Source organism: Trichomycterus rosablanca, chromosome 27 (assembly GCF_030014385.1).
Source record: "Trichomycterus rosablanca isolate fTriRos1 chromosome 27, fTriRos1.hap1, whole genome shotgun sequence".
Classification (NCBI taxonomy): Eukaryota; Metazoa; Chordata; class Actinopteri; order Siluriformes; family Trichomycteridae; genus Trichomycterus; species Trichomycterus rosablanca.
In genome coordinates, this window is record NC_086014.1 from 14926667 (window position 1) to 14946692 (window position 20026).

The 20026-nt window shown below is 46.7% G+C and overlaps 1 protein-coding gene across 1 annotated transcript in view; it reads right to left on the reverse strand.

Moving 5' to 3' along the window:
• Nucleotides 1-16310: 16310 nt before the first annotated feature.
• The window catches only part of fto (FTO alpha-ketoglutarate dependent dioxygenase), a 105796-nt gene continuing 102080 nt past the window's right edge, over nucleotides 16311-20026 (reverse strand). Inside the window, exons 9-10 of the mRNA XM_062989633.1 lie at nucleotides 19442-19582; nucleotides 16311-18181 (exon numbers count right to left, since the gene is read on the reverse strand). Coding sequence (XP_062845703.1) covers nucleotides 18175-18181; nucleotides 19442-19582 — 148 coding nt within the window. The 3' untranslated portion in view covers nucleotides 16311-18174. The remainder of the gene's footprint in view (nucleotides 18182-19441; nucleotides 19583-20026) is intronic.

A 20026-nucleotide genomic window follows, 5' to 3' on the forward strand; every position in this document is an offset into this window, starting at 1 on the left:
CCTGTCCTGGAATTTTTCATCCCCGATGGATCAAACTGTCCTCATTACACGACTAAACTCCCCTTTCGGGACCCGAGGAGCCGGCGCGCGGGTTTGCCGCTTCTCTTCCGAGATCTTTCCACCCCGCTGTCGCCGAACAGCAGGTCCAACAGGCCAGCATGAGGAGCGCGGGTCCAAACCCCTCCAGCTGCCTCCACCAGTCTCCTGTTTACCAGCGAGATCTGGTGTCACGCCACGACAGTCTGTGTTTGCCCTCGGAAAGCTACAGATCTCAGCCCAGACCCCAGCGGACCAGCGCCGGGGCCAAAGAGCTTTAACCCGGCGGTGAGAGGGCTGCTCGGGATCACGAAGCTGGCTGACGTGATGGAGGCGTCATGATGGAGGCTCTGGGTCACGGTGAAGGTCTGGTAATGAGAACCATCATCACCGTCATTGTCACCAGTACTCGTATAGGTGCAGGCTTAGATACTGGACTAGTAATCAGAAGGTTGCTGGTTCCAGGCTGCCACTGTTGGGCCCTTGAACAAGACCCTTAACCCTCAATTGTAAGTCGGATTGAAACTCAAGGTGGCACGGTGGCTCGCCTCAAAGCAAGAAGGTCCTGGGTTCGGTTCCTAGATTGTCCGGGTCCTTTCTGTGTGGAGTTTGCATGTTCTCCCTGTGTCCGTGTGGGTTTCCTCCGGGTGCTCTGGCTTCCTCTGACAGTCCAAAGATGTGCAGCCGGTTAATTGGACCTACTATATGACCCTAAGTGTGTGTGTGTGTGGGAATCAAACCCACTGTGACCCTGACCAGGATAAAGTGGTGCTAAAATGACAGTGAATGAATACATGAATTAATCACTGCATCCCAAAATCACTTGTTGTCCTCTCGGAGCAGTTCTTACAACCCCCCAAACCCCCCCTCGCTATTTCTATCCAAGCTTCCGACCTGCACTGAGAGCGCACCGACCCCCCCGCCACCCCACCCAAAGTTCAACTCATGGCTACGACCTTAGTGCGCAGGGTTCGAGTCTGAATCTCCGAGTTCTGCACAGCCGAACTGATTCGTTACGACTCAACACGACTCCGATTCTGATTCAGATTCGTTAAAGGTCGTTATCAGTCTTGGCTCGGCGGTGCGAACGCGTCCCTTTAATTTAAAGACACGTATAATCTGCTGGAGCTGCTCGTTAAAGGGAAAATCAAACCTAATTGAGGATAATCTGGTTATCAGATGAGAGGAGATTCCACGCCGTCTTATCAGGGCAGAACTCCGACAGCTTCTATTAATCCTGCCACCCGTCCACCACTTTTAATCGATTCGATCGGCTAATAAAGAGCTTTTATTTATTTATTTATTTGTCTGTTTTGAGATGTTAAAACACAGAATAACAGATCAATACCTGCTTTTACTTCTCACATTTCTCTGTCCTTCAATTGTCCTTTAAAATGCTTTAAGTATCACCACAGCGGCCGCTAACAGGTGTAATAAATCAATCATATAAAGGGAATCACATGATCCTGTACAGCTTTGGGTTGAACCGGAACGCCGACTGATCGATCAGCGCCCAGCCATACAAACGCTGCCATGTTCTCAACATACTGAACACAGACCTACTTCAAAGTATTGATACACTGACTGATCATGTGCACGGTCACCAACCGCTTCTTTTCACCTACCAGTAAAAGTCACATACGGAAATTTGTGAGAGCTTGAGATCTAAGCGGTGGCGGCTGGAGGAATAGTGCATTAGACCGGGCGGATAACCTTCTCAGGACCGCCACAGCGGTGGAAGGATACGGACAGACTTCAGTCCACCGTACGTGGTCAGAAGTTCCATAGTGCATGTCACAGGAGGTGAAGGTGCCACGCTCAGAGCTGAGGTTGCCAGCGCCTCTATGTTCACACACACACACTTTCTCCGAGAGTGTTACCAGTCCCCGAAACGGATCCGGCACATCACAGCGCCGACGAACGACAATTAAAAACGTTCCACCAGCAAGCAGGAGAACAAAATGAAAAGTGTCATCTCGAAGCCCTGCACCCCCCCCCCCCCCCCCCATCCCCCCCGTTTCCCCAGCACCGCCTCCGCCCACACCATCCTTTTCCGGATGAGCCGCGATCCGGCGCCGGTTGATCTTTATTACAATAGCGGGCCGGCGTAAAATGTTTGATGGGTTTGTACTGATCTAACCGGCGCTCATTCGTAATTAGCATTACACATGTAGAACCAAGGGCAACTTCAGAGGAGGTGCAGATAGAGGAACGGTAAAAAGAGAGAGAGAGCGCGAGAGAGAGAGCGAATGAAGAATTCTCCCAGGGTCCCTCTGTCTCTCTCCAGCCCCGGGCTATCCGTGCCGCCTCGTACCGCATACCTGAAGCAACTTAGTTTTACAGAGATGGAATTAAGAAGCCGAGTCTCAATAAGACGCGACTCTCGCGCCTCCGTTTTCCCCCCGTGGTTAAAAAAAAAGTGGAGAAGAAAAAGGACCGTCTCTGTAATTCATCTCTCACCGCGCGTGGATCTGAGCGCGGATAGAAAGTTAACGCGACTGGTTTTGTACTTTTTGAACAGCGTGTATAATATCAGGCTTAATGCGGATGCGCGCTGACAGCCAGTCGACGAGATTCGGAGGCTCGACTCGCACCGGCGGGTCTCCTGGGCTCCGAAACAAAAACCTTCCAAACTACACAGCTTAGCGTAGCAACAGGAGAGCCAGTCAGAGTCGATTGGCTCACCGAGTCATTTATCAGAATCGTCTGAGATCTCATCCGCTGCTCATTTTTCTTTCTTTTTTATTTTTATTTTACCCCGTCCTACCCCCCACACCCCCCAAACGCTTTCCCGTGCGCCCCCCCTGCCCCCGCCTTTTGTTCCCCTTTCATGCCGCGATTTATTGAGTCGCTCGGGGTGAAATTCAAAATAGAGAAATAAAATTCGTACACCTTTAGCGCTCCGTCTGTCAGGGAGAAAAATGAGGTTAGACGCGCCGACGGGAGCCGAGCCGCGATCCCGACTCCTTCTTTTATTACGTGGATGAACAAAGCAAAGTTTACACACTCTTCATGTGTACGTTACGCCAGCCAGTACACCACTTCTTTTCACCAAGCAGCGGTGGCTTCTCGTGCGGTGCTTGTCACATGTGGCAGCGGCGGACGCGACCAACTGTGCGTGTTGGATGCTGCTTGGTGAAAAGAAGCGTCCGGGTGAAACCGTGGAGTCAGACGTTTAAAAGACACATATATGTAATGCCAGCCAATACGCCACTTCTTTTCACCAAGCAGCAGTGGCATGTGACCGATCGCAGCATCACACGAAAAGCCGCCACCGCTGCTTGGTGAAAAGAAGTGGCCTAACAGCTGGCATTACGTTCACGTGCGGCGACCGACAGCGCGTGTTGGATGAGCGTCCGGGTGAAACCGTGGAGTCAGACGTTTAAAAGACACATAAACGTAACACCAGCCAATACGCCACTTCTTTTCACCAAGCAACAGTGGCGGCTTTTCGTGCCACACATGAGCGATCGCAGCATCACACGTAAAGCCACCACTGGACTTTGGTTACGGGTGCTCAGTGCAGCCGAGCTGGAAGAGGCCTTCCCTAAACTGCTGCTGGAACACCTGAACTCTGCTCTGTCTGTACAGTCAAGTATGGTTTTGGAGCAGATGCCCCATAAAGTAAAGCTTGCTGGACTGTGGACAGATTGTTCTGATCCGTAGCCGACCTGCTGGTTCCTGGATTATAAAGACCACAGAATTGTCTGACCAAGAGCTCACCCTAGCCCTATTTATACGGGCACAGAGAAGTCATCAGCTGTAGTACATCAAGGATCACATGACCAGACGTGGTGACAGAACCCATGTCGCTTCGTAGTGCCCCGCACCGCCAGCCGTGGTCGATTCCTACGCCGGCTCTGCTCACCCCTGACCTTTCTCCTGGTGAGCATGGATTACAGAGCTCTTATCGGTTGGGCGTAACGTTACCCCGAAGTATTCGACCCCGCTCCCCTCACCGCCGCATCGGGGGATAAAAATACCGCATGGTGACAGCGCTAAGACAGAAGCAGAGACGCCGTCTTTCAACGTCCAGTACCCGCACATACGCCGCGCGGACACGCTATACGCCATACGCCAAAACGAGGCGTTCCCTTCTGTACCCTTCTGAGGAGGCTTTCCACCGGATATCAGAGTCCGTCCGTGGAGTACGTGCCCTTCCGACCAGAACTGTCAAATCTGTACCGTCTCCACCGGCGACCAGGCCAGGTTCCTCCGTCTTCACGTCTCACACAGACACTATCGAACAGGCGTCGAAGACATGACTCTTCTGGCGTTTCCCTTCTGTACCCTTCTGAGGAGGCTTTCCACCCGATTTCGGTCCGTCCGTGGAGTACGTGCCCTTCCGAGTCTTCAGACGTTTTCCGTCGTTCCCTCTCCCACGATTCCACTTACCGGCTGGTCGCCAGTGCGGCCAATCAGGATGCAAGGATATACGACGTGGCCATACGTTCGATGTTACCTTCCGCAAGATCAAAGACGTCTTGATGGGATCAGTTCAAGCAATGAAGGGTTAAGGTCCTTGCTCAGGGGTCCAACAGTGGCAACCTGGCGATGGTGTGGCTTGACCCGGCAACCGTATGATTACTAGTCCAGTAGCTTAACCTCTGAGCTATGTCTGTCCTACACTGACACACACTATGTGGCCAAAAGTATTTGGACACGTTTACATTTTCAGCATTTAGCAGACGCTTTTATCTAAAGCAACTTACAGTACAATGACAGTATCCAGTCTGAGCATTTGAGGGTTAAGGGCCTCGCTCAAGAGCCCAACAGTGGCAACCTGGCAGTGGTGGGGCTTGAACCAGCGACCTTCTGATTGGCTACAACGTCTGTTTTGGTCTGTGTATGGGAATTTGTGCCTTTTGACAGCTGGGCGCTGATTAATCAGTCGGTGTTCCGGTTCGTTCCAAAGCTGTTGAGCGAGGTTGAAGTCAGTGCTCTAAATAATGCTAGTACAGGACAGGGCCTTCCCCAAACTGTTGAGGAAAGCAGATAGCATTTCATTGCGTTATATAATAAATGTAATAATTATTAATCATTAGACGGGGTGTCCCAATACTTTTGTCCATACAGTGGTCCCCTCTAGGTGTTCCACTCTTGGACTTGTTGGGTTGTGGGCGCTCAGTGCAGTATTGCTGGAAGAGGCCTTCCCTAAACTGCTGCTGGAACATTTAAGCCAGGGTTCGAGGAGGATTCTGCTGCCACCTCGGCGCTGTAGGGTCTCTGAAGTCAGCGTCCACACTATTTTGGAGCGGCGGGACAGCCGGAGGAAGCCGGGGACGCGAGGAGAACGCACGTACGCCGTGTTTCTGAGTATCGTATAGCGGGGGCAGATATAGCCGCGATGTTCTTTCCCTGTTTAGCGTAGCTGTAGGTGTAAGAGGATGCTGTCAGTACGCCGATCCCCAGCGACGGCTAGCGCGGGCGCCATCCTCCCCTCGCCTACTCGAGTGTCCCGTCCTCCGTCACGTCTGTCCGTAAGGAGACAGGTGCACAGGAAACGCCCGCGCGCCCACGCCGGCGCATCTAAAGCCGCATCTCGCGCCGCGCGCTTTCACCCCCCATTACAGGCTCAGGCTCAGACCCGCCAGCGCTCTGGTCCGCCAAGGATTTCTTGGCGCTGAAAACCGAGAGGCGTGCGAAGGACTGGGACTAAAACAAACAAACCGGAGCCAACCGCGAGAGCGCAGGACGCTGGCAGCTGGTACGCCCACTTCTGTGCCCGCTGGTATCAATCCTACAAGTTTCAGGAAGGGTACAGGAATTACGGAACACCGTTTTGTCAAAAAACGGAAAATGGAAGTTCTAAGCCCCGCGTCAGCCCGATTCAGTCCCCCACCCTGGGAAGGATGCCTCAAGAATGCCACCTACTGGAATGCACGGTGCTAGTGATGCCCCCACCAACTCGATCTGCTGAGCAAAAGGTACGACTGAATTACAAAATCCAGTCAGAAGCCAGTCTGCCATGCGTCCACTGTTGGGCCCCTGAGCGAGGCCCTTAACCCTCACCATATACATTCTATTCTAGATCATTCCAGCAGCTGCACCCAAGCCTAAGATCATCATGCACAGTGCCAGGTTTGCTAGAACGGTCTAAAGCACTACAAAACTACAGAGCAAAAGAAGTCAATGCTTAGTAGCAGGCGCCAAAAGAACTACACCTGCTGGAAAGATCGATGTAGAAGCAGCCGCTGCCACCACCCGCACCCAAGCCTAAGATGCCAGGAGTGTACTTGAGCAATCTAAAGCACACTGCTGTCGGACTACGGAGCAGCGGGAAGGCTACTCACAGTCATTTGTCGGCCTTCTGCATTTATGGGTTTGGCAAATTGCAAGGGAAAAGCCACCTGCTGGAATGCACGCCCAGCTGCTCCACACAAGCCCGAGATCATCTCTCATCTTTGCTTGAGCGGTCTAAAGCACACCACTGTCAGACTAAGGAGCAGCAGGAAGGCTACTCACAGGACTCTGTATTTATGGGTTTGGCAAACAGCAAGGGAAAAGCCACCTGCTGGAATGCTGGGAAGCAGCAGAACAGGACCACATGCCCAGCTGCTCCACACAAGCCCGAGATCATCTCTCATCTCTGCTTGAGTGGTCTAAAGCACACCGCTATTGGACTACAGAGCATCTAATGGCCCGGTAAAGAAATCCGCCACTCTGCAACGCCTTCCAAGAAAAGCAGACACCGTTAGAACATGTTTTGGATTTGATGTTCCGATGTCTACAGAACAGGTACCGCAAAAAACACACCCAGAGCACTGAGAGCGGAGTCAAAGACTTTGCACCGGCTGAATAAGCTGCTTTTCTCGCTTTGACTCGACCTGTCGGCATGAAAGAGCCACCGCGGATCAAGAGGAATTCCAATCAATAAACTTATCACTCCTGAGATTTTCTCTCTCCTCGCTCGCATCAGAATCCTCTCACCGTGCCCCGCCCGCCCCGCGGCCGAGGAGAAACCCATCAGTTCAGGAGAGCAACGTCGGAGCGGACAGCTGATCTGAGCTCGGAGAGGAGCAGAGCGTACGGATCAACCGCGATTATCTGAGCGTCTGAAGAAATCCGGACAGAATTACAGGAAAAACATAGAACAGAACTTCTTTATTTGTTACAAATACAGGCATAGTACAGCTCCCCTGGAGCTGAGAGGGTTAAGGGCCTTGCTCAAGGGCCCAACAGTGGCAGAGCTGGGATTCCAACTCTCAACATTTCAATCGATAGCTCAAAGCTCCACCCACTAGGCTACAACTCACTGTCTCTACACAGGTCCACGATCCTGCTCAGTCAACTTCACAAGCTTTGCTTCAATTTGGATATGCTCAGTTCCCCTTTGCACTAGGACGCCAGTCCATCACACACACACACACACACACACACTTAGGGTCATTTCTATTACCTCCAGTTGTCCTGACTGCACGTCTTTGGACTTGTGGGAGAAAACTGGAGTACCCGCAGGAAACCAACACAGACACAGGGAGAACATGCAAACTCCACACAGAAAGCAACGCCACCCACCCCATTTTTATTGCCGCGTCACTTCTCTTCCCTCCGCATCAATAGTGCTGATTCTATTTATTTATTTTCTATATTTAATTTCTATATTTATTTATTTTCTATATTTATTTATTTTCTATATTTATTTATTTTCTATATTCATTTATTTTTCTATATTTAATTTCTATATTTATTTATTTTCTATATTTATTTATTTTCTATATTTATTTTCTATATTTATTTTCTACATTTATTATTTTCTATATTTTGTTACTTTCTATATTTATTTTCTATTTATTTAATTATTTTCTATATTTACTTTATCATATATATATATATATATATATATAGTTCTTTTTTTAAATATCTTATTAAAATATTTGTTATAAATGCTGGTAAGTTATTTGTATGTTTTATTAAAAAATTGAATTAATAAAGCTGGGGGAAAAATGCTGGCCTGACCTAGTCAGTGTGGCTGCACTTTTGTATTTTCTTCTCTTCTTTCGGTGCAGGCTGAATTGGAATGCAGACTACAAGCCGGGCTACAATCAATAATTATCCCTTAAACCTAGCTTTACTGTACTCTATATGACTGAAAGTAAACAGACACCCAACTAGGAGCATGTGGGAAGGCTTTTCATGTGATTTCGGAGTGTGTCTGTGGGGGTTTGTGGCTGCTCAGGCACTTACGTTGACCAGAAGGTTTGCACGTTGACCAGAACAACGTTGCACTGTTGTTCGGTGAGGTTGCTCAGGCTGCCGTGGTTCCGGATGGTGCGCTAGGAGTAGCCGGGAGTTTAGCGGCGGGTACGCAGTGCAGAAAGCTCACCTATAAAACAAACAACAACAAAAAACCGTCTCAGAGGCTTCAAACAGACGGAGAGAAACATCAGCTGACCTGTCAGGCGGACCTGAAGCTGACCAGAGCGTTTCTGACTTATGGATGAGGACTCGGGCTGGCGGGAGGCGCTTAAATCACAGATGAATATTTCATGGCTAACTCGATCCTTTCGAGTCCTCTGGAGAGAGAAATAAAGCGCAGACGTCGGGGAGGATGAAAAGGAAAGCGATCGCCGGCTAAAAAAGCGAGAGGCGGCACGCGGCGCCGAGGTGTTCTCAAGGTCGAAACGGAGGAGGCGAGAGACGGGGTTAGCCGGCGATTCGCCCTCGTCCGGGATCCGGCGCCCGAGCGAGCGCTTACGCCCCGAGAAGGAGCCGACGGCCTGTGAAGATTCGGCTTTTCATCTGTCAAACGGAGAGGGAAGAAGAGAGGAGGAGAACAGAGGGTTCGTCCATCGCTCGGCGAAAGAGGCGTCTGTCAGGAGCGCCGCGTCATGACCGCATGCGGTGTGTGTTTGTGTGAGCGAATATAAAAAATAAACCACACACACACACACACTCGCATACACACAACAACCTGAGATGAAGAAGAGAGAACCGAGGCATGAGAGAGCCGTTTGATCTGTGATCTGTAGAGCGCATGCTTCCGCCCGCGCCAGAGAATTCGGCAGGCAGGCGTCTCGTTTTCGGACGTACCCGGGTCCATCAAATATTCACCAAAGCAATAATGACTCCCCGGACGGAGCGGGAGGCCGAAGGAACGAGAACAGAAGGAGCCAGAGATGAACAAAGGCCGAAAACACACACACACACACACACACACACTGCGGTACCCACACACTCCTCGAACCCACACACTCCGGTACAGTACGATCCCGTTATTGCCTCGTGTTTAGCTTTGAGGTCAGGCGTGCAGTGCATGCTGGGAGCACATCGATCCGGAAACCGAGAGACGGAAATGAGGCGGAAGCCGGGTTTATACGGGGAAGCGTACGTACGCCTTCTAGGGTCAAAGCGAGTGCGCGGTATCGCCGACGTATCGACCGCTCCGATGGCGCTGGACAGACCGGCTTGCTTGGATGATACGAATAAAGACAAGGACGCCTTTGATGATGATAAGCAGCATGTATATAAATAATAATCATAATAATGAATAAACATGATTGTTTATCCTGGGTCCTGGGTTGGAATCTCAGCGGTGCTATCAGCTGGTCGGGCGTCTGCATGGACGTGATTGGCTGATGTCCGAGGGTGAAACAGCCTGAACATTAGGAGGCGCACTAGTCAATGTCAGTGCGCTCTTAGTGCAGGTCCCAAGCCCAGATAGTAATGGGAGGCTTTACGTACTTATAGCCGATCACTTTCCTATCGTACTAGGTGAGGTTCGCCCACAGACATGATTGGCTGTATCTGAGGTGCAAAGAAACTGGCATCCTGTCTGGCGTGTACCCTGTGTACCCTTGGAAACTGGACCCACTGAGACCCATACCAGGATAGAGTGGGATTATTAAAAAAAAAACCACGAGAACGAAATGAAATACACGAGCTGGCACAGGGTTGCGCCAATCCTACCAATCTACTCATCACCAGACTGAAAACTGCACCAGACAGACAGGTAGCATTAAGACGGCATGCCTGACCTGGGCAGTGTGGCGCAGAAGGGGCACAGTCATCCCGGAACAGGAAACTGCTGCAATTTAAAGGGCGTCCCAATACTTTTGTCCACATTACACACAGAGTGGAAAGTTACTGAGGCTTAGTAAATCGACTGTGTTTGCAGGGTAAAGCGGTGCATAATGTTGATTCGTTTCCCTAGAGTTAGCATCTGGGTGCAGGACGGACTGTTTTTGGTGTTGCTGCTGTTCCTGCTGCTGTCAGGTCATCCTGCAACTTTAGTTTAACACTCGTCTGATAGAGGGACCGTCAGAGCTCTTCGTACCCGGTTGTCTCATTTGCTCCGGAGTCCGAGACTTTCTGGACTTTCTTCAGAGAACGTAGCGTTCTGATATTTATCAGGCGTGTGCGCGGTAAGTTATTAGCAACATTAATATGCCGCTATCGAACGGCTAGTGGCTACGATATCGAGCTGTTTCTTGTGTTATGAATGAGCGCAGCGGCCGGTCCGGAGCGAAGGAGTCGGCCTGTTCGTACGGTACGCTCGGTGATGGATCACGATGACGAACGGCGGATTCCTGAGCGCTTTGGGCTAACGACGTCTGACAAACGAGCGCACCCGAGCTAACCGCCAATGTCCAAAGCCGACCTACGTGCCGGCGGAGAGCCTAGCACCGCGAGAAAGAGAGAGAGAGCGATCTATGGAACCCGAAAAGCCGGCTGCAATTATCATGATTGGAGTGAGTGTGTGCGTCTCCGCCGCGCTCTCGATTAGCATTTATGCATATGGCGTGTACGTGGAAGTCCAGAGACTTCGGAGAGCGCCGGCCGGTCGATGCCGACCACTTCATTTATGAGCTCAGAGAGAGAGAGAGAAAGAGAGAGAGAGAGCTAGCGTGAGAGAGCGCCGGGCGAGTATTGACCAAGTCCGGCCTTTTAAACAGGAATCGATGCGCTAGGCGGAACACGCTGACGTCCATATTAACTGACTGATGGAAGGATATGAAATCACTCATCTCGCCGGCCCGGGGCTTAGCGCTCTCTCTCGCGTGCTCTCTCTCTTTCTCTCTTCGGAGGGGGGGGGGGGGGGGGGGGGGTGGCGGCGCTGTTCCTGATGACAGCGCATTAATAAGTGGCTGTGTTTGCTGATCGACTCTATTGATGAGCTGCAGGCCCGTGTTAACAGCAGCAGCAAAACAGCTGTACACGCAGAGCAGAGATCCCGCTCGACCTAGCGCCACAGAGTAGATTAGCATCGCCGGGGTACGACAAGGGTCCCTCCGAACCCCCCCCCCCCCCCCCCCCGTCTCGGCAACGGACGCTACGGCAAAGCCACGTAAGTCATGCAGCAGTAAAACATGCAAAGCGACTAAAGATAACAGAGATCGGTGTGTGACTCTCCATGTGTGTGGATCTCCGTATGAACACGCCTAGTCCAGGTGAAAAGAAGCGGCGCTGCACAGAAACAGTTCGGTGCGTGGCTCTCCGTGCACGATACGGATCTCCGTATGAACACACCTAGTCCAGGTAAAAAGAAGTGGCGCTGCACAGAGACGGGATAACGGAGATTGGTGCGTGACACTCCAGCTCACAGTCAGGCGTCCGAATACTTTTGGCTCTATATTGTAGTAGAAAATGCTTCATAAAAGCGAGCGAGATGGAATCTGGACGCCGGTTCGACTAGCCGGGGCGAGAGGCGAGAGCTGGCCCCCGTTCTCCGAGGACTTCACGAAATCGAGCCGTCGCCCCCGTCGCCGCCCTCTCCTCCTCCTCCGCTCAGAGAGCAAACAACCTCCTCTCCTCTGTTATTAACTAAATATGAGCACTCTGACCGGGGGACAAAAATTCAATATTTTCTCCACCAAATATTTAAACCAAGCAAATAAACAGACAAATAAATAGATCTCGGGGGGCCGGGGGGGAGCGCGGGGGGCGGGGCGGGGGTAATTTGACAGACGAGTTATTTGGAAGGCCGCAGAGCCCACAGCTATTCACAGCCTCATTTCAGCAGCTGTCAATCACACCGTGTGTGTGTGTGTGTGTGTGTGTGTGTGTGTGTGTGTGTGAGACACCCTTCAAGGTTGGAGTAGATAAGGTGAACGCATCGTACGGTGATTACATCTCCTTCATTCTGCTCCTGCTCTCACTGACGCCCTCAAAAACTAACACGCTGCATGAGCAAAAGTATACGGACGCCCCTTTCATTTCTGCATCCGTGTGCACAGAGCCCCGAGTTCAGCCCCACTCAGCAGCTCCGGGATGAACCGGAACACAGACCAAATACAAGCGCTGTCACGTTTTGACTGAACGAGAACAAATCCCCACAGACACACTTCAAAGGAGCAGCTCTATTTTAATACTGTTTGTTTGAACGGTCAGGCGTCCACATACTTTTGACTATATAGTGGCTCAGTGTGCAGAGAACCATTCAACAGCTTTTGGAAGAATCGGAACACCGACTGCAAGGAAGGTATTCTCATCCAACATCAGTGCCTGACTGCTGTATAAGGGCACAAATCCCAACAGATACAGTCCAAATCCTCGAATTGGAACACTGACCGCAAAGAAGGCATTTTTATCCAAAATCAGTTAAGGCACAAATCCCAACAGACACAATCCAAATACTTAAACTGGAATCCCATCCAACATTATAGCATGACCCTATAAAGGCACAAATACCCACAGACACAGTCCAAATACTCAAATTGGAACATGATTCTTATCCAACATCAGTGCCTGACCTCATGAAGACACAAATTCCAACAGACACAGTCCAAATGCTCAAGTTGGAACACTGACCGCAGGGAAGGCATTCTCATCTAACATCAGTGCCTGACCTCATAAAGGCACAGATCCCAACAGACACAGTCCAAATCCCAGAAGAGTGAAGGGGGGGGGGGTTAGGGTAACACCATATTTATGCTCACAGTTTTGTTATTGGCTGTCCAAATAGCTTATGGTCAGGTGTCCACATACTTTTGGTAATCTAGTGATGTCCTCAACACACACACACACACACACACACACACCAGTAATATCTAGCAGACCTTTCATCCATATTAAATGGGACACAGGAGCGTCCGTCGAACTGACCGCGTCTGTGTACATGCTTGTGTAGGGGCCCGGCTGTGGCGTCTCTTTTGGGGTTTGTCAGGCGTTTGAGGTTTTTCGGGGCCGCTGGCAGCACCCCGGGACTGTCGGGGACTGGACTGAAAGTGGGTCAGCACACAACATCACAGAGGAGGGGACGGCAGCGAAAAAAAAGGGGCCCTGGGGTCTCAGAGGGGACACGGACCAAAGTGACCGGTGCCAATGGACGGACTTCAGAAAACATGGACGAACACGAGCGCTCATGATGATCCAGAGAACCCAGCGCCAAAAACATCAAGAACACGGTCACCAGGGTGCTGATTAACAAGCCTTTATATCAAACACTGTGTGGCCAAAAATATGTAGACACCCCGGGGAATTACACGATTCCATCCAATATCAGCAGTGAACACAGGTTCCCACAGACGCACTCCACAATCTGTTGTAGTCACATAGGGGTTCGGTTTTTCTTCCTGACCTTGGCAAGAGACCAGCACACCTTCTAATAACACAGTTGTGATTTGTGCAGGCAGGAGAGGAACCTGCTCAACTCCAAATGGACACCAATAAACATGTTTTAATCTCATTATTATTATTATTATTGTTGTTGTTGTTATTATTATTATGGGAATGGGATGTCCAACACGCTGATGTATAGCTGTCCACATACCTTTGGCCAGCTGTCAGTAGCTCAGAGGGCAGTTCCATGTAATGTTATTTAGTAGGTAAATGTGTTTATTAATAGTAGATTTTACACCATATATTTTACAATTTCAGGCTCAGAAATGGAACTGAACTTTCCAACAGGAGCAGAGCACCACCCACACCAGCACCCACCATCATTCACACCACATTACATCTATTACAAACTGTCTGAGCTACAAACTCAACCTGAGGGGTGAAAACCATCCCAAATAATCTTAAATAATCCCTAAATTATCACAAATCTTAGTAAAAATAGAAAATAAAAACCTACCAGCTTTGAATCTGGCTCCATGAAAGCTTGCATGATGTCACTTCCACTTCCTGATGTCACTTCCTTTCTTTTGCAGTTCATGGTGCAAAAACATTTCAAACAACACAAGAAACAAAAAACCACAATAATAATAATATAATAATAATGATAATAATAATAACAACAATAATAATATAATAATAATATAATAATAACAATATAAATAATAATAACAACAATAATAATATAATAATAACAATATAAATAATAATAATATAATAATAACAATAATAACAATATAAATAATAATAATGATATAATAATAACAATAATAATACAACAACAATAATAATAATAATAATAATATAATAATAATGATAATAATAATAACAATAATAATAATATAATAATAACAATAATAACAATAAAAATAATAATAATAAAAATAATAATAATATAATAACAATAATAACAATAAAAATAATAATAATATAATAACAATAATAACAATATAAATAATAATAATAAAAATAATATAATAACAATAATTATAACAATAATAACAATATAATAATAACAATAATAATAACAACAATAATAATAATAATAATAGCAATAATAATATAAATAATAATAATAGTAATAACATAAATAATAATAATATAAATAATAATAATAATGATATAAATAATATAAATAATAATAATAATAATAATAAAGAGTCTGACCAAGTTTGAACCAGCAACCTTCTGATTATTAGTCTAGTACCTTAACCATTGAGCTCCCATGAGCACTAATGAGCTCCCTCATACCTTCCTGATCAGCTCCTCAGTACAGAGGATTCTAATAACACACGGACGCTCCCTCGTTATTCAGTCAGATCATCACTCAGAATTAAAGCACCTCAGTAGGAGCATTTTAGGAGATCTAAGAATTTAGACACCCCTCTTCTCGGGAGTGTAGGATGATGGGTAATGTGTGTGTGTGTAGAGAGATCGGTGGGTTCACACACACCCTCAGTGTGTTTAGATCGTCTGGTGTGTTATTGCGCCGAAGTGGCGGGTGACATTGGCGTGAAGTTGCATGCTGGGTAATCAGGTCAGCCTGTACGGGGAGTGAGAGTGGTGATGGAAATGTCACGGTGATGAAGAGAAAGGACAGGAGTCAGACCCCGGCGTGTTAACACTTCAATCTGAGTGTTAGAGGCGCTCGTGATACACCTGAGAAGCAGTTCAACCCCGTAGGACGGCCGGGGCCGTTGCCATGGTAGCCTGTTAACCAGAGGGCTTATGGGTCTGACAGGTCCACTCACTGGCAGTTAGCGCAATGAACTGGTCTGTGTTTATTATCCACACACACACACACACACACACACTCCAGGGACCTTCTGTCACACTGAATAACCAACTCATTGCTCGGTGTAGAGACCCACAGACAGGACAGGTAAGTGGAAAACACACACACACACACACACACACACACAATGTAATCAATTTACAACCCTATGTCTATAAAAGTTGGGACACCTTCTAAAAATGCAATCAAAACTGAAACCATAACTTGTTAATTCGCATCAAACCTTTATCAGACAAAAGAACAAAGCAAAAATATTTACTGTTCTTAAGAACGAAATTAATTCTATTTTTTAAACATCGACTTGCCCAGAGAACAGAGAGCAGAATGAATATACGGCTTCCTCTACGCCTGATACGGTTTCAGGTTGCGTTTCTCGGTGCAGCGGTATGCTGTGTTAAGTGGTAACGGTATTCCGAAGTCTTATTTTGCCTCTGTCCCTATTTGTTTTTGAGTGTGCTGCATATTAGTGGCGTCACATTCTGTTGTTATTAAGATTTACAAAATACACTCAGAATTGTGTGTGAAACACTAATTTAGGTGTCCCAACTGTTTTGGAAACAGGGTTTATTAGTGCCACTTAACTATCTTCTAGTTCTGCCTGGTTAGTCGGGTAGCGCTGGTGTCCGACACTGGTTCTAGACCCTAACAAGCTCTCTAGTCCACTAATCTTCTTACTTACAAGACCTTTCTGCAACACATGGAATGTATTCTTATGACATTCTACCACCACCATATTTCACAGTAGGGTGGCTGCTTACCTGATTATTGTATTACCTTTACATCTTCTCATCATCCTTTCATTACACAGCAGATCCCCGGCCTCACCTGATGAGCTACAGCTTGGGTAACTTGGCAGAACCTGCGATTTAAAAACGCGCCGAGCTTCATTTCCACTCCCCAAAAAATAAAATCCACCCAAAAGTAAACCAGCATTGTTTAATTTTTATTTTCTATCACAGCTAGGGCTTAGAACACACACACACACGATGCTTCAGAAAAGCTCGGAGCACTAAAGAAAGAATCCAGAAGGATGCAGAGAGAGAGAGAGAAAATAATCGACACTGTTAAAAAATGAATAATAATTATAACAGTAATAAAAATACAGAGGATTAATACATCGTTTACGCAGCTGTAGAACAATATTTGGCAACTTGGTCTAAAACCTTAAATGTATAAAACACAACAGAATCGGCGAATCAAAACATCAGGCTGAAGCGTTTCTACTGGAACACAATAATCTGCTTGGCTTCATCTTCATCATCTTTTTCCTTCCGTTTTTTTTGTGCTTCCCTTCTCGGTGGGATTTGATCCCCCCGCCGTCATGACCGCGTCCCTCGGAAGTCGGTTTGTGTACTGTGGATGGCGTGTTCCTTTCCCAGCCAGCGGCAGAGCAAAGGGAGCGGACGCTAGCAAAGCAAGAACTATCGACTATCGACACTGCTCAGCCTGGAAGGACACACGGACGCACTCTGGGACCCCTGTCCACTCGTATTCTTGCTCACTTAGAGCCTCGAAATGAAGCTACGACCACATGGTTTTGAATACATTCTGAGTGGAAATCATTTTTTCCCCTCTTTATGCTATAAAAGTGGCCCGCGGTCTAAAAATCTGCCTAAAAATCCTACTTCTCACTCATTTAAAAAAACGACGCATTTAAAACAAGAACCGGAGGATCAGAACCGGCCACCTATCGACACTGCTCAGGACGCGCTTTCTGGACAAGCGGGCACACTCTGGGACGTTTCCGGACATGCCAACTGATTGAAACGGGCATCCGCACCCCTGTCCACTCGTATTCTCGCTCACTTAGAGCCTCGAAATGAAGCTACGACCACATGGTTTTGAATGCGTTCTGAGTGGAAATCATTTTTTTCCTCTTTATGCTATAAAAGCGGCCCGCGGTCTAAAAATCTGCCCTAAAAATCCTAATTCTCACTCATTTAAAAAAACGACACATTTAAAAGCAAGAACTGAGCGAAGGCTGAAGATATGCGGACACCGAGCAAGCTTTCCTAAAACGTAGGCATTACTAAGGAGTCGGCTGCCCTGTGCTTTCCTCCCTCTAGAAGCCTCTGCTCGTCAGGGGGTGTGTCTGCACCGGTCGTCATTCCAGTTCATTCCGCCGGAGCTTCCTGCTGTCCGGACAAAAGTTGTGCGCATGGGGGGGAACCGAAGCACCAGAACTCACGAATTTAGGAAACTGGGGCGTCCGGAAACTTTACATCTACCAACATCCTCACCGCCGCAGACATGTGACTCGAGCAAACACGCGATTCTGACGAGCCGTATGGACACGCAAAATTCACACCTAGAGCACAGCGAGGACCCTGTGGTCAGGTCTGGACGCCACCCTGCAGGAAGAGAAGTGCAGTTCGAAGCGCTTTGTGTACACCGTATACGTGAGACGTTAATAAAAACACACGCCGCTAGTTCTCCTCATGAAACCGTTAGAACGCTGATATATACGTTTCCATAGTAACACTACAGATAAACAGCTATGAAGTAAAATGATGGAAAACAAAGTAAAGATGAAGTAAAACGTGTCGGCCTGGAGTTTCACTCTTCGTTCCACTCGTCCGTCCAGACACCCGGCGCTGAGGTCTCACGCTCGCTCTGTGTGAGTGTGTATGAGTGTGTGTGAGTGTGTGACTGTGTGTGTGTGTGTGTGTGTGTGTGTGAAGGTGTTCGTCCCCAGGTAGGTGCAGTTCTTTAAAAACATCCAGTCGTTCCTTCATGGTACCTCGTTCAGTCCTCTAAACCTCCTCCCTCTCCAGCCACACACACCCTCACATCCTACAGAGAGAGGAAAGTCAGATAAATGATCTTTATTTCATATAATTATTTTATCCCTCACATAAACACCGAATCATCACAGAGACGCTCTCATCATCTACTATTCAACATTCATATCGGATTTACATAATAAAGTCATAACAATAATTCCACACTTGATTCTAGCCAAAAGGCCATGAAGCGATGTTACAATAATTCTCATTATTATTATTTATTATTTACAAGTGGTAAGGATAGGGACATTTCACCTACATTATTATTGTTATAATATTACCATAACCCTAATAATAATAATAATAATTTGAAAACTAATAATATTAACAGTAATAATACTCCGAATAATAATAATAAGAATATAAAAATAAGGTAAAAAATTGAAACTATGTTATTAATAATAATAATATTAAAAATAGTAATCATAATAATCATAGTAATAATAATAAAATTATTTTTTTGTAATAATAAATTACTTAAAATATTTCCAATACTAATAATAATGCATAATTTTAATAATAATAGTAATAATAAAATAATGAAAATAATAATACTTATCATATTAAAACATAATTTAAATAATAATAATAATTACTATATTTTATTAATAGTATTATTTTAACAAATTTACAAATGAAAATTTTTACAGCATATAACAAGTAATGATTTTAATAATAATAACAAAAATAATAATAAAGTTTTATGATTAATGATATTCATAATACAAACATATTTTGATAATAATAATAATAATAAAATGTATTAATTACTAATACTAATAATATTAATACATCATTTAAATAAAATACTTGAAATACTAATACTTAAAATATAAATAAATAATTGTAATAATAATAATACAAAAAAATTTAAATAATCACACTAATACTACTGGTAATAATAATAATAATAATAATAATAATTATAAAACACTTTATTGCGTAAGCTACATAACCGGTTTATCTCCAGTATACAGAAACGCTCACGTTCAGCAGCACGTCGTTAAATCTGCTCACTGCTGGAATGTGGAACTGAACACGTGTTTCCACTTGTTAGTGTTAAAGCAGGTGAAATAATATCATGTAATTAAATTACTGTTTCACACTAGGTCCTGATGCGTAATAACGTAAAAAGTGCACCCAGGTACTAATTACACACCTGTGTGTGTGTGTGTGTGTGTGTGGGTGTGTGTGGGTGTAAACGTGTACGAGCTGTTGGACCAGATCTGGATCCGCCGTGTGATGAACGCTGCTGTATAAACTTCACCTCCACAGCAGCGACTCCACCCGGCTGATGATGTCCGACAGGTCGAAGGGCAGGGGCATGTCGGGGTCCTCGCCGCTCCAGTGCGGCCGGTCCACAGGCGCCTCCTCGGGGGGCAGGGTCAGCGCCAGGCTGGACTGGCATCTGCGGGCACAGGAGTGGAATTAACAGTGTGGGTCCAACTCTATGATGTGTTGGATAAGCAGAGTAGAGTGACTGCTGCACTGTGAAGCACTGTAGGGCAAAAAGTATGTAGACGCCCCACCTAAATACTGTCTAACAAGTGTGTAAAATCAGTAACAATTAACTTTGTGCCAACAGGCTGTGTGGGCACACAGTGAGGTCCGTAAAGACGTGATTTAAAAGGTTTTGGGGTGCAGGAGCGCCCTGCACACAACCCCACCCTCAACACTACTGCATGATTAGAGAGTAAAATCAGAATCAGACCTTTTTTTATTCAACAAATATGCACAAATTCCCACAGACGCACTTCAAAGTCTTTGTGATGAGAGACACTTTTGGAACTCCGTGTCCAACAAGCACGTCCACATACTTCTCTCCGTGTATTGCATGTTTTACAAAACGTGT